Source organism: Pholis gunnellus (assembly GCF_910591455.1).
Source record: "Pholis gunnellus genome assembly, chromosome: 21".
NCBI classification, from domain to species: Eukaryota; Metazoa; Chordata; class Actinopteri; order Perciformes; family Pholidae; genus Pholis; species Pholis gunnellus.
The window spans coordinates 8,963,642-8,977,713 of NC_136548.1; the positions used below are offsets into that span (position 1 = coordinate 8,963,642).

At 42.6% G+C, this 14,072-nt stretch overlaps 1 protein-coding gene across 1 annotated transcript; it reads left to right on the forward strand.

Annotated features, from left to right (window-relative positions):
• Positions 1-1,908: 1,908 nt before the first annotated feature.
• LOC306713242 (alpha-1,6-mannosylglycoprotein 6-beta-N-acetylglucosaminyltransferase B-like) lies at positions 1,909-13,390 on the forward strand (the record flags this gene model as incomplete). Its single annotated transcript, XM_079182890.1, has 18 exons — positions 1,909-1,944; positions 2,082-2,113; positions 3,244-3,359; positions 6,442-6,574; positions 6,664-6,806; positions 8,378-8,442; positions 8,711-8,884; positions 9,032-9,199; positions 9,398-9,567; positions 9,746-9,877; positions 10,212-10,345; positions 11,455-11,585; positions 11,766-11,921; positions 12,106-12,252; positions 12,342-12,458; positions 12,549-12,623; positions 12,868-13,028; positions 13,192-13,390. 18 exons carry the CDS (start codon positions 1,909-1,911, stop codon positions 13,388-13,390), a joined length of 2,289 nt encoding a protein of 762 aa, XP_079039016.1.
• Between the last annotated feature and the right edge of the window lie 682 nt (positions 13,391-14,072).

The window sequence follows — 14,072 nt, forward strand, 5'->3', positions numbered from 1 at the left end:
TAGCCTGCCAGATCTGACAAATCCTGTTAGATTAGATTGAGAATTAGACCAGATAGTCCAGTGGTATCCTGTAAACACGCACTATAAGTACAGGCTTTTACTCCAAACAACTTAATTAAGATGGCAAACATACAATGACGTTTGATAATTGAATCGCCCTCACACAGAAAGAGAAAAGAATGTGTGCAGGCAAAGTGAGCGTTCAAGTCTACTGTCTCCCAGCAATTGTTCTTGTTTTGTGCAGCTATAAAGCATAAATAAAGGTTTATCCACAAACAACTGGATGGATACTCATTTTGCTACTCGATAAGTAATTTAAATCAATAAAAACAATATTATTTGCAGTAAAAGATTTTCAAATGTGAGGACTTGCTTACTTTTCTTTGCTCTTATTATTTCAAATTGATTGAGTATCTTTTTTTTTACGGTTTGTCGGAGAAATAAGCAAAAAGTTGATGGGACTGGCATTCGTCAGAGTAATTGATTCATTTTTTTAGAAAACATAATCAAGAGATAATCAATAATTATAATAATCTTGAAGTCATAGATCCCAGTATGAGCTGTAGAGTCCAATTTTAGCCAGTAGACTTCCTGTGGCCCCCATCTGCAGGTTTAACCTCAACTGACATTGGTGCTGTCAGCCAATCAGGGTTCAAAGTTGTTGCTGCTGACGCAGTGAGGCAAGGTGGGTGTGGCCCTTAAGTCTCTACTGCTAATTGTGTTCATGGCCTATAAATTGGTGCACTCCCTGTTTGTATCATCGCTGTATGTCAGCTGATTCAGTGACACAGTGGCCAATCTTTCTTTATCCAAATGGGATATTGTTAATTAGTTAAGTGGTGTGGAAACTTTTGGCATGCTGTACGGCACTGTGATCTGCAGTCCATTACTGTTCCATGTTCATTCTCATGATCACCCTTTTCAGGAAGTCAAATTTAAATACATTTAGATCACAATGACATTTTTGATTCTGTCATTTTTTTACATTTATGTTCAGTTTTTGTAGAGTTCATTTGCTTTGATTTGAGTTCCCAGTTGGATCTTTTTTCAGTGGAAAACTTTTCTGGTTAAGCTGTATTTCCTTTTCTTATTTACCTTCCAGTACAGGTTCTCAGCTAGACCACCTTGGCATTATGGCGCCCTCCTCAGGTACCTGGGAGACTCTGCTCGGTGGTCAATCTGTGGGGCATTTCCACTTGTCATCAAAAGTGCAAGTTGTGCGTGAGTTAATAAACCAGCATTGAGACTTAAAATGAAAGCAGTTGAGTCCCAGGAAAGCACACTTGTGAGACCCTTTGATAACGTATGGTTTCTCTTTCACACTTTGTCATTCTAGCACTGACAATCACTTTTACCTCCAAAGAAATAACTTGCTGTCTGATTGAATTATCTGACAACTGTCTTGCAACACAGTGAGTCAGACTTACATCTTAACTTAACTTTAATTGTTATCTATAAAGTTTCCAGTGGGTATTTTTCTTGGGTCTATTCTTATGCTGACTATTGTTACCGCCATTACATTTGTACTGTCTTTTGTCTGTATTGTGTCATTTAGGGCCAGAGGTTTGCACCATTTGAGCTATTTAAATGAGCTCCCTGCTTGAGTATCAATTCACAAGCAAGGCTTAAGTCTAGCCAGCGCGACTGAAAGAAACTGTGTCACCCAATGGCGTGGGCTCCATTGTATCCGTGAAAGGCCTAAGCAGCACTCTGGCTATTCTTTTCTTTAAAGGGGAGTCAGGTTACCTTGACAACTGCAGGATGCCTACCCATAGCCCCTGAGCCAGAGAAAAGGCACGGCCAGAGAAGGAGGGAAAGAAAGCGAAGAGACAAAAAAAGGAGGGAAGATACTTTCCAGCCCCAACTATATTAGCTATATTTAGCTTGTGTGTTTTGAAAACAGGCCTGATGGTCTCCAGTGGGTTGGGACGGAGACCCAAGGAGGTGAGGATGTGTGTGTTTCTGTGTGTGGTTGTCCATGTGCTGGTCTGTCTTGTAAGCTGAGCTGTTGAAGCATGTTCAACTTACTGGGATTTGCAATGTCCTTGTTTTGACAGTGAGCTCCGGTATCCTGTCAACAGAGGGCCATGCATGTTGCACTGCGGCCACGCAGGTAAGGCTCAGCGGCTGTAGGGTGTATAGCTAAAATGTGCAGTAGAAAGAAAGTGATGCACCGCGCCTCATCCATGCCTGGCTCTGCATGCCCCTTCAGTGTGCACTGAGATTTTGCTTTACTTATTTTAGCTGGCTAAAAGCAAAAACAAAAAAAAATGCAAAGGTCAACAGCTGATTGGTCTGAGTGGCACCTCACAGTGAACGTTAAGCTCGTTGACTAAGCCCAGCCCAATGAGTAATTGATTATAGTTGTAATCTTCCCTTTTATGTGAAGCTGGACATCACTTGTAGATATCCAACTATCACAAAGTATTCTGCTTTTTTCATGATCTCAGCTCTGATCCTTTTCCATTCTGTATATGCCCTCAACCAAAGTGATGAGTGCCCTGACAGCTTTGATGAAAGGCAGTATGAAAGAATGAAATGGAAATAATGTCTTTGGATCTGAACCTGGAGCTTTATAGGCACTATATTGCACATGGACTAAAGCTTGGCTACGCCGTGTTCATTTGGGTAAGGGTTGGTGGGTTTATTGGCCCGGTGAAAGCGAGAGCTCAGTGGCTGCTCTCTCTCTGCCCCAGTTAAGCCGACGCCGGGAAGCCCACGTGAGCAGCGAGCAGATATACGCGCCATGATGGCACGTCACGCTTCAGATATTTGTTTTGACACACCAGGGTCCTCACGTGAAGTCATGGAACAATTTAGCTCGCCACATTCTCAACGCATTTGGCGAAAGGCAAAGTCAGGCTGTACGTTTTTTATTGCACGAGATCCGCTCTTAAAATCAAACATGTGAAGCTAAAAGGAGATTTAACTAGTGGGTAATTACACAATTTATTAAAGGCAGGCCTTTCATGTCATGTCCATGTAAACAATGACATATCTAGAGTTGTTTACTCTATGCTAAATACTGATGTGTCTGTGCAGAGAAATACAAAATATGATGCATAACTTGACCAAACCAACCTAAATATTGACAGTTAAAAATATTGTAACAAAATACAACTTGTGTCTAAACTGTGTTGCCTTGATTCAAAAAAAGGTACCACTGCATAGGAACCACTGATTGTATTGTATGCTGTTTGCTGCAGCATTTCAAGAGGTTCCTCTGTGTATTGTGCCCTCTAGTGGTTGCCTGGTGCTCTGCCTGTGCCTGTCTGTGTTCACCCTGCTGCTCCAAAGCCTCTGGGTGCCCCTTGAGATGACCAGGGATGAACCTACTGGGAGGTCACCTGAGGAACAAGGTAAGCCTCAATGGTGTCTGTGCAACACGGCATGAATAAATAACATACACAAACACATAATCTCAGCCAGAAGTGGTGTCTTCACAGTAAGCATTGATTGGGGAAATAGGGCAGCGGTATTCTTTATTTTGCAGAGAATAACTGTATGTCTGGTTGATAAGACCTCATCTGAATGTGTTTCCAATGTTAGATGAAGCTTTGTACACAATTCACGGTGGGTCCTCCCATGTGGCTGACAGATACTTCTGTTAAACTCAATTGTCTGGTTAAACTGTTTCCCTAAAGGAAGGTATTTAAGTGGGCAGGAGAGAGGGTTGTTTGGGCAAAAGCTTTGTTCCTGGTTTACAAAGACGTGGCAATGTTAACAATCTCCTGCAGAGTAAGTTTTTCCCTAAAATCAGCATTCTTTCTTTTGCACCCAAGGCATAAATTAGCATATTCTTCTATTCTCCCAGAAGTCTTCTTAAACATCACCAGGAGCATGGTACTAGACTCAGCGAGCTCCACTCTTTTGACAGGAAACTTGATTAATTATTTAACATTGTTTGCATCGTTTGAGTAATTTTATTCTGTTTTATTCTTCAATTAAATCAATTTAGATGAAAAAATTATAATCTGATACAGAGACTGATTCATGTTTCTTAATTAATTCAAAAGGAGCTTAATTCACTTCTGAATTATATGGAACTGACTGAACCCAGAAACCCATTCATGCACATGATTTAATGCCATAGGAGGGTTAATAACCAGATAGATACACAGGCTTAACTTAAGACAGAAGCGCACTTTTTGTGACAGACTTTAAATATATCAGTTTCAAAATGTAATCACGATAAGACTTTTAATCTAAATATTTGATAATTTTCTTCTCAAATTCTAGGAAGTTAGTTTTTAGCAGACAACATAAACCACTGGTGCATCTCAGCCACAGACCCACAATTGCTCTGCGCTTTGAGAGACCCACCACGAGTTGTGTACAAAGAGCCACCCAATGGTTGTGTTGGAAAATGTACCACACGGGGGAAGCTGTCGGTCAGCACACGCAGTTAATCCAGCTACAATTGACCAAATACTCAGTTTCAACCAGTCTCTGTGAAACATCACAAGATAAAATAAGGTCAAACTTTATTGTCCATTCACACATCATCGCATGCTCCAAACAATTAACGGAATAACATAAAAACAACGCAGAACATCTGCCATGTCGCCCTCCAGCAACCATCAAAAAGATGTTACACAGACATCATTATAAAACATTATATGAGTATATATATATATATATATATACTCATATAATGTTTTATATATATGTCAAAATACATGGATAAAACATAACACATCAAATAATATAAAATAAGATATGATAAACTACGCCACTATAGTACTAATTATTTTAAGAAAAGGCTTCAATAGAATAGATTTGAATGGCAGATGTATCTGATATAAGGGAAGTTTATAGATTATTATCATTTCATTAAAACATATTACTGTGTTTTGAAAACACATAATAAGGGCCTTTGTGCTGCATACATTTCTGTCTCCATGAGATCTTACAATGTGCAGAAACAACTTATTAATTCATACATAATTATGTTAGCTGTACATTTACGAGTTTTTAAATACTTTGGTCATATAGTTATCTCACACAACTGGCATTAAGTTGTTACAGGATCCCACCTCGTCCCTCCCATTCATCTTTCATTGCGTCTGTGCCCAAAGGGCCCCTGGGCATGTGCATAGTGATATGCCGACCGTCAGCTGAGCAAACAGTGATGAAGTGACATCACCAGTCTGGTGGATTTTTACTGTGTACCACAGGTTATAGCTCTATCCCCAAGGAGATCCCGACTCTGACCTCAAAGCAACCCCAACACTACCAGCAACCCCTCCAATAAAACGCTCAATATTCCTCATTCACAGGCAGCATAACTCTTTTAACAGTCCTCCCTGCCTCATACGGATGATTCCAGTCGAGACATCCTTGATATGCCATCTCAAATAGCTCATTTTAAGCCCCTCCAGCAGGTTATGGTCCATACAGTTATGGTATGTCTGGTAACTAGCTGTGTTACTGTGAACACCACTACTTCAGGTTAGCCAACACAACACAAGAGGTACTTGATAGTTTTCATTTCACTTTGTATGTAATAATAATAATATACAGACACTGTAACCAACATTATAAGGCTTTATAGCAAAATGTTGGGTTTTTTGACAGTGCATCTTTTTCTTTAAATACACTTTATTATTGGTTAAGGCTGGTTACAGACCTGGTAAGATAAATGTTACAGGTGAAAATGTGCTGAAAGAAATATGAATGAAAAATACATATTACAAATTATATTCATATATTCAATTTTCGTTTTTTCTTCTTGTAAAATATTGGACACTTTCACCTCTTCAGGCCTCTGAAAGCTCAGAAAAACGGAACTGCTTACCACTCATTTCTGCATCAAGGTCATTCCCGTTGGAGAGATGTTGCATAGTTTTAAGGGGTCACAAGCCAAAAAGGTTGGGAACCGCTGGGTTAATGAATGCACAACACCTGACGGAAATCAATGTAAATGTGCTGTTTGTAAATAGCTTGAGGTCAGCAATTTTAGTTTAACCTTCAGCCATGGAGGTATCAGTGGAAACTTTCACAAAAAACATACAGTATGTCTAAACGAGTGTTTGTGCCTGTGTGTGTGTGTGTGTGTGTGTGTGTGTGTGACCACGAAGCAATGTGAGATGACCACAAAGCTCCAGCAACAAAACAAATATTTTGTTGTCAGAAATGATGACATCTTTATCCGCCATATAAATAGTCCATCAGGAAACGGCACCTCTATAAATATGACTACATGCCATTACCCCCCCCCACATGCAACATAGAAAACACACATAGCCGTCATTTTCTGCTTCGTTTGCGGCGGATCAGGTTAAGAAAATAGAATTACATAACCCTGCTGTTTCATGAGACACAGAACAAGATTTGCCATGACATAATACAAAAGTATTACTGCTTAAACACCATGGTAGGGGGTAGAATATGATACTGTACGTAGATGACATACCATGTTGTATGTTCTTTATGTCACAGGTCAGCGGGGTCTTGGCTCTCGTAGGCTGGCGCTCCGCTTGGGGGCTTTGAGTACTCAGGTGCAGAGGCTGAGCAGAGAGAGCGGTCAGCTCACCCAGCTGACCAAAGATGATCTCAGTCTGTTGCTGCAAAGGTATCTGTGTAGTTTGAACGTAGAAACAACAGACTAGAACTTATTGTATTTGTTCAGGCAGTGTGGTTACACGTGGGTTTATTTTCCAGCTTTAGACAGGATCAGCAAGGCTTAGCCCGCCTGGTGGAGAGGGAGCTGAAGAGAGTGTCTCAGAGGCTCGACCAGCTCAGCCGTCATCCACACCCTCGCCATCAGTCTCACACTCCAACACATGACCTCAGACCACACGCAGGTAAAGCCCAGACCTTCGTCACATGTAATCTCTCTTAAATGATGTATGTTTTTTTTGGGGGTGGGGGATTTAGGAGTTTTCTATTTTACTCTTATCGTGTGGATTTGTCATGTCATGCGGGTACTTACCCCAAAGCAGAATTTGATTTGAGCAGATATGGAGGATCTGTGGGGTTTAGAATAGACTTACTGGGGCCCCACAGTGAGATTTAGACCGAAAAGACGTGTATTAGGCCATGACATACAAACCTTTCCTAGTTTAGCTTTGATTTTACAATACTAGAAGCAGTTCATTGTCCAAGACAAAACAGAGATTTTAGGGTTTGTTCCAGTTATAATATGCTTTAACATTCTCGCTACACCGAATAAATACACTCTCCCCTCCCCACATGTTGCCAGCCTCAATAACTGCAAGCTTTTCTGTGGTTTACTGCAGTGGTAGTGTGATACTCTGAGCCAAATGCATGGTTCATAGCCTCAATGGAGGTTAACCACACAGTGAAATTAACAAGCTGTGATAATGGAGGGTGTGAATAGGGGGGTTAAAGGGCAGTGGGTGCAGGTGGTTATGGGGAATGAAGTCCTTGAATAGAAGTTTAACAAGTCCCTCAGAGCCAGTGCCGATCAACTGGCCGTGGGGAGGAAAGAAAGTTTACATTTACACTACGACCCTCGTGAGAGGTGTCAGGTGAGAGTCGGGTTATGCACCCGAGTTGGCACGCGAGGGGTTGTGTGTTTGTGTGTGTGTGTGTGTGTGTGTGGGTATGAGTGGCTACACGCTCACCTCCCTTCCTGAAAAAGGGAATTCATAAAACTTGGGCCACACACACACACCACACTGTGTATATGCGAGGGTACACACATGCAGTATGTGCACACATACCACCCGCAAACACACAAACAACACACTTCCCAATCACCAGCCTGTTCGCCCCTTACCCTCCTCCATCTCACATTACCTCACACCCATAAAATACGACTGAATTACCCAGGAGTCCTTTCACCAACTTGTCTACTCATATTCTTGTTTTTGCAGTGGGGGCACTTTCCCTCTTTTTTTTTGCTGTGCTCCTACAGCACATCACTGTTTTTAGGCTTTCGCACCTTCACTTCGGGTTTTCTTATCTTTTTTTTCACTCTTTTCTGTTTTACTATGTTGTTTTACATAGCTAAGGACTGCGTATTTTGGCAAGAATTTGCATTGTAAAAGGATATGTTTGGTTGGAGGCAGGTGGGTCAGGTGTGTGTCAGCGTGTGTGTGTGTGTGTGTTCATTCCAGATGATTGACATTGGCTAGAGATGGTGGGGGGGCTTACTGGAAAGGGCCTCTGAGAACACACTGCCTCTACTCTAATGCCTCTTACACGCATGGCAGCACTATACATCGTGCTGGTGGCTGCCATTCATTGTGAACCTTTCAGTTGAGAGGTTGTATATCAGAGTTATTGTCCACTGTTCTTCATTAACTCCACAATGTGCTTTCTGTTACTAAAGCAAGGATGGTGGAATAATGATGCATTCAAAACGACCACATAAAGAGAAACTGCGTGACGGCTAATATCTCACCCACAGGGCCCAGCGAGAAGTGTGAGGTGCCAATGGATCGTGCGTATCCGGTATGTGCGGAGAAAGTGGAGGTGAGAAAGTGGAAATATATGTGGTAGCATGAACCTAATGACACTGTGTGCGCAATGTTATGGTTGCATTGAAGTGCTTACCTCGACTTAAAGTTTTATGTTTAGTATTTAGTCCACAGTATATGAGCTGATTATGGAAATACCATTTAAATGCCCAAAATAATGGGCATTAGGATATAGCATGTATATATTGTATGTTATTTATACTGTACATCACCAGAAATGTGCCTCGTTATTTTGTCTGATTTAACATCTGTCTCTCTGGCAGTTCCTGCGGGCTCGTTGGCAGTCAGACCCCTGTTATGCCTTTTATGGGGTGGATGGTACCACCTGCTCCATATTGACATACCTTAGCCAAATAGAGGACTTTTGTCCCTTTCGTCTTGGAAGAAACCACTCTGCACTGCCATGGCACCAGAAACCTCACTCTTACACAGAGAAGGTACGAACACAAACAGGCTAATGCCATTGAGTGTCACTGTAACATGTTCAGCTCATGCTCTGCTCTACTAAAACACTACTCTACTATCATTTCTATCCGACGTACACGTCGCACTGCCTCCTTGTTTAACGCCGTGATTTTACACAGGCTGAGATACGTACAACGCTGAGCCCACTGTATGAGGTCATCAGCAACAGCAGCGGTCCTGCCGTGAACTTCATCCGGTCCAGAGTGGAAAGGATGTCCGAGCGCTGGATACAGGCTGCTCTGAGGATGAGGCAAAGCAGCAACAAGACAGTCTCGACCCAGATGAGGGTATAAACACCATGCCTGCTTGCCCATAATGTTTACGTAAAGGGTTTTTAGTGTACCGATTTTTTATATTACCAAAAATCTAGTTTTCAATTCTAAACTCACTTCCATTATGAATGTATTATGAACTGTCTATACTAAACTGCCATGTTGGCATCCATTAAAGATGGATTCAGGACTTTAAAACCTCCCATCCTCTAGGTGCTGCTTTATCCCGGGGCCCTGGCCGGCAGTGTTGGCCAGCGTTTTGAGGCCCTGGTGGATAGAGGGGGTCCTCTAGGGGAGCTGGTCCAGTGGGCCGACCTCAGCGCCTGTCTGACAATCCTGGGCCACAACTTAACCTTCAGCACCTCACAGCAACTGCTCCACAGGTTTGCTCCACTGTCTACCAGCTACTTTCACCTGACACAAAATATTATGTATACTTTGAAAGTACTGACTACATATATGAAAAAAAAAGGATTTTAATAGTTAATTGATTTGTAGAGAGTCAAAAGATCAATGCTGAGCAATTAGTAGTGTGACGTGTGTTTATTGTGACTGGTCCAGCCTGATAGGTGCTGCGCCAGGCCGAGGCAGTTGTCCAATCCAGAGGCCCCTGACCTTTGACCTCATCTACACGGACTACCATGGCCTTGCTCACCTTCATGGCGCCATGGGACTGGCTTTCCTGCATTACCAGTACAACCACAATTTTCTAAATACATAATTATGCCTCTAGTATATCAATAAATCGGTTCCATGTTCTTTAAATAATATTGCATCTTTATTTTACATTTACACAGTTTTAGAATTTTTGCAATGAGCCACAAGTGTGTTTCATGGTCTTTGGGATAAAGACAGGAAGATTTATAAACCCTGACATTTACCTAATGGTTATTATAAATGAAATAGCCACATCCTTCAAATAAAAGACAAATATGACCAAAAGTTACACATTAAAGTGTTACATTAGCAGACAAACCATGTGCATAAATATAAGAAACACTTTGTGATTAACCTTTTTTTTTTGTAGGTGTCGCTTCAGAATCCTGGACTCTTTTGGCACTGAACCAGCCTTTAACTTGGGGAGCTATGCGCGTAGTCACGGATATAAAACACTGTGGGGAAGCTGGGGACTGCAGCCTCTGCAGTACATGACCATGTTCCGTAAGTCTGTGTGCATGTATTTGTGTGTGTGTGTGCACGTTTGTAATCTTGCAAACACGGTATGATGGCAGCACAGCACATTGATTCAGAAATGCACTACCTACTACTCAACTCACATCTCCAGACACATATTACTTGCTGCCGCAGCACTGATCCTTCACATGCACATCTCTAATTGTCTTCCCAGGGAGAGGATTAATAGCTAAGGTTAACTAAACTTGGTGCCCAGACAGAGCTTTCATTCCAACACCTCTCTATGTCGTCTTTCCCACCCTGCCGGGCGATGGAGGCAAGCTGGCCGCCCTGGGCCGAGAGCCACTCTCCATGGCTCAGCCTGAAACACTGTTTATTTGTCCTGCTGAGGGGGAGACAGGGATGGATGTAAGCTGATGGTTGGGAAAGGAGCAGAAAGAGAGAAACAGTCACAGGAAGTGGGGAGAAAAAGAAGAAGCTTGAGAAAAGAGCGGGCGGGTGTTTATGCTTCTGTTTTGAAATGGGGAAGAGGAGGACAGACGATTGAAGGATACTAAACAGACAAGCAACTGTAAACAGGCAGCAAGAGCTCTGAAACCAAGAAACGATTCATTCCTTCACAGCTTCCCATCAAACCTCCACATGTTGCATGACCTTGATCATATCAGTGCGCTGTTGAATGTCTCTGCTAATCTGATAGGTGATCCTAGACAGGTGTTATAGACATGTGGGGGGAAAAAATGGAGCTGAAAATGAGCCAGGAGGAAAATGATGTGCTGCTGTGAATGAGAGAAAATTTGGCAAAAGTCTTTTAAACAAGTGTACCTTGAGACAGGAGAGAATCACACACACACACACCTTTGCAGGCAGCACATTCCTATTAAAGTAAATACTCATCTTTCACACCTTCTTTAGTGTGACGGCGGCCGGCCGGGTGGCAGCTGCCTATCTAAACAACCAGAGGTTAACCTCTCATTTACTTTAACAGCTGATTTATACCGCTCAGCATGTTTTTCCTCTCGCACGTCATTTTAACATCAGCCGTTACTCACCTGTAATATTTCTGGACTGTGTCGTCAGTAACTCCTGTCCAAGAGTAAAATGTATTTGAGGTGCTCTTGTGATCTGCCCTCTAGCTCATACTCCTGATAACTCCTTCCTGGGCTTTGTGAGTGAGGAGGCAGCGAGGGAGGACGAGCTGGAGCTGGACCGCTACAGGAAAGACAGGATAGCAGTCATTTACGGCAAACAAGACTATATGTGGCAGGTAAAAAATGACCGAGAGAGAAAAGTATATGTATGTCGAAAGGCTCCAAGAAACATGTCAAGAAGCCCGTTTTACATGATAGTGAAGATTTCATAAAAGACAGCTTAGTGCTTTTGTTCACCGTGGTCTTAAGATACTCTGTGTCCTGTATGTTTCTGTATGCGTGTGTTTATATGCCAGGGTAAATCTGAGTATGTGGAGGTGATCAGTGAAGAGATGGAGACCCACGCTACAGTCTACCAGCCTCCAGGACTCGCCTCTAATCTGCCCGGCTTCATCAGAAACCACGGCCTGCTGACTCAGGAACAATTCCTGCGACTTCTACGCAGAGCCAAGGTCAGATAAGAGCCAGAGAATCTTTTAAGTGCATCTAATGTTTCTTAATTTGTGACACAATCATATTGGACTGAATTGCGGCCCCATATGGGTCACTGCCCTTACATGTTCATCCTGCCTGCCTTGTTTATATTCTTTGACAGATCCTCATTAAGATGCAAAAATGACACGTCTTCCCTTTCAGGTGTTTGTAGGTCTTGGGTTCCCCTATGAGGGACCAGCACCCATTGAGGCAATAGCCCTGGGCTGTGTCTTCCTGCAGCCACGATTTCACCCACCACACTCGTCAGACAACAATGATTTCTACAAAGGGAAGCCCACCACAAGACAGGTCGATAACACTGCAGACTTAAATAATAACGACAGTTTGAATTTAATCAATTCTTAGATCTAAAGACAGTAAATAACTTTGGATGACAGATCTCCTCCCAGCACCCTTATGCTGAGGAATTCATCGGGAAACCTCACGTGTGGACCGTAGATGTGACCAACAAGACTGATGTACGGGAGGCAGCCAGGGCCATTCTACGCACAGAGGTATGTGTGTCTATATATAGACACACGTTATAATCCTGTAAATTTCCATTTCAGTACTGCTGAATAAATGCATGCGTATGTTTTTGGCAGGTGAAGCCTTTCACTCCCCGAGAGTTCACTTGTGAGGGAATGCTGGAGAGGGTTGGTGGCTATATCGCTCACCAGGTACAGAGACGTAGCCATAGAGCTGTTGCAGTATTTGCGGTGCTCCTTCTACTCAATTAGACTCCTGATGTGACACGATCTTAATCTCTAAAATGGATGAATTTCAAGAGACGTCTTTTTGTGACATATGATTTATTTACAGGCTTTTCCACCCGTTCTTTAGATAAAAGAGAAACCATTCAGTTGTTGTTTTTTGGTTCAAACTCTCCCTATTGTCAACTTTCTTTCTCTTAAATCCCTCCAGAATCTTTGTAGTACATCTGTCCCTACTTGGCCCCCAGAAAGTGCTCTCAGGGTGCACCTGGGTCCCCTGGGTCAGTCGTGCGTAAGTGTGTGTCGACGGTCCTCCCTCGTGTGTGAGCCAGCTCTGTTTCACCACCTAAACAGTCCTGCTGCGTTCGCCAGGTGAGAAATCAGCAGCGACACACTGTACAGTTATTGGGGGGGGTGAAAGGCAGTTTAACAAGTTCAGAGTTGTGAAATTACTAATGAAAGAGCCTTTATATATTGTCTGTGAACTTACTGTATAATACATGCCGTTTTCGCACTTTCATTTCCCATTTTGTAGACTCAGTATCGGCTGCTCCAGCATGGGAAAGGAAGTCAACCACCTGTTTCCTTCCTACAGCCCTTGGGGCCGACTATGTGGCCTTCAACAGGAGCCTCTGCTGTTCAGTTGCGCCGGCTCCGACCCCTCTCACCGCAGACTGTGTCCCTGCAGAGCTCACCTACCTGGACAAGTAGCACTGTGCCCTGACTGCCTCTAAACTGCTCAGGCAATAGTGGGAGGGGAAGAGGAAAAAGGTAATATGATAAAGACAGCACCAAAGAGCCATTTGCAATACAAATTGTACAGGTGAAGAATAGTTCTCGACCAAAGAGAGCCAGCTATCCCGCCGACGCTACTGAAAGCTTCGTGGTCTTGTTTGTGGATCTCAAGCCGAGGTTGAAAGATAGTAGATAGATCTGGATATTATTTTTAGAGTTGTCCCTGTAATCTGAATCATCGCAGATTAACGTCACATTCTTTATGTTGTGTCAAGTGGGTAAAGTTTACTCATGTGAAAATTCAAATATGGCAGGGTGCGTCCGCTTTCTAGATTTGTCCATCTCTATTGTTATGGACAAGAATTTTGTTTACGACAGTCATTCCTCAGGAACCAAAAAAATGAATGATTGTCATTTAAGTGTTAAAGGATGATGAATTCAGGGCCATGGTGCACAATAAAACCCTTCTTGTTTTTGTAGCTTTCCCGTGATCCCTTAAGCAAACAGTCTTGAAGTATGAAGGCAAGACACACTTTAGGAGAAAAGGTGTTTAGGTGTATTTAAATGTATATAAATGTGAAGTGGCACTTATGAATCTAAAGCCATTTAATTCTCTTCTCCGGCTCCAGATTAAACACAGTTCAGTGTACTTTAATGTTACGCTGAATACGTGTTTAATCA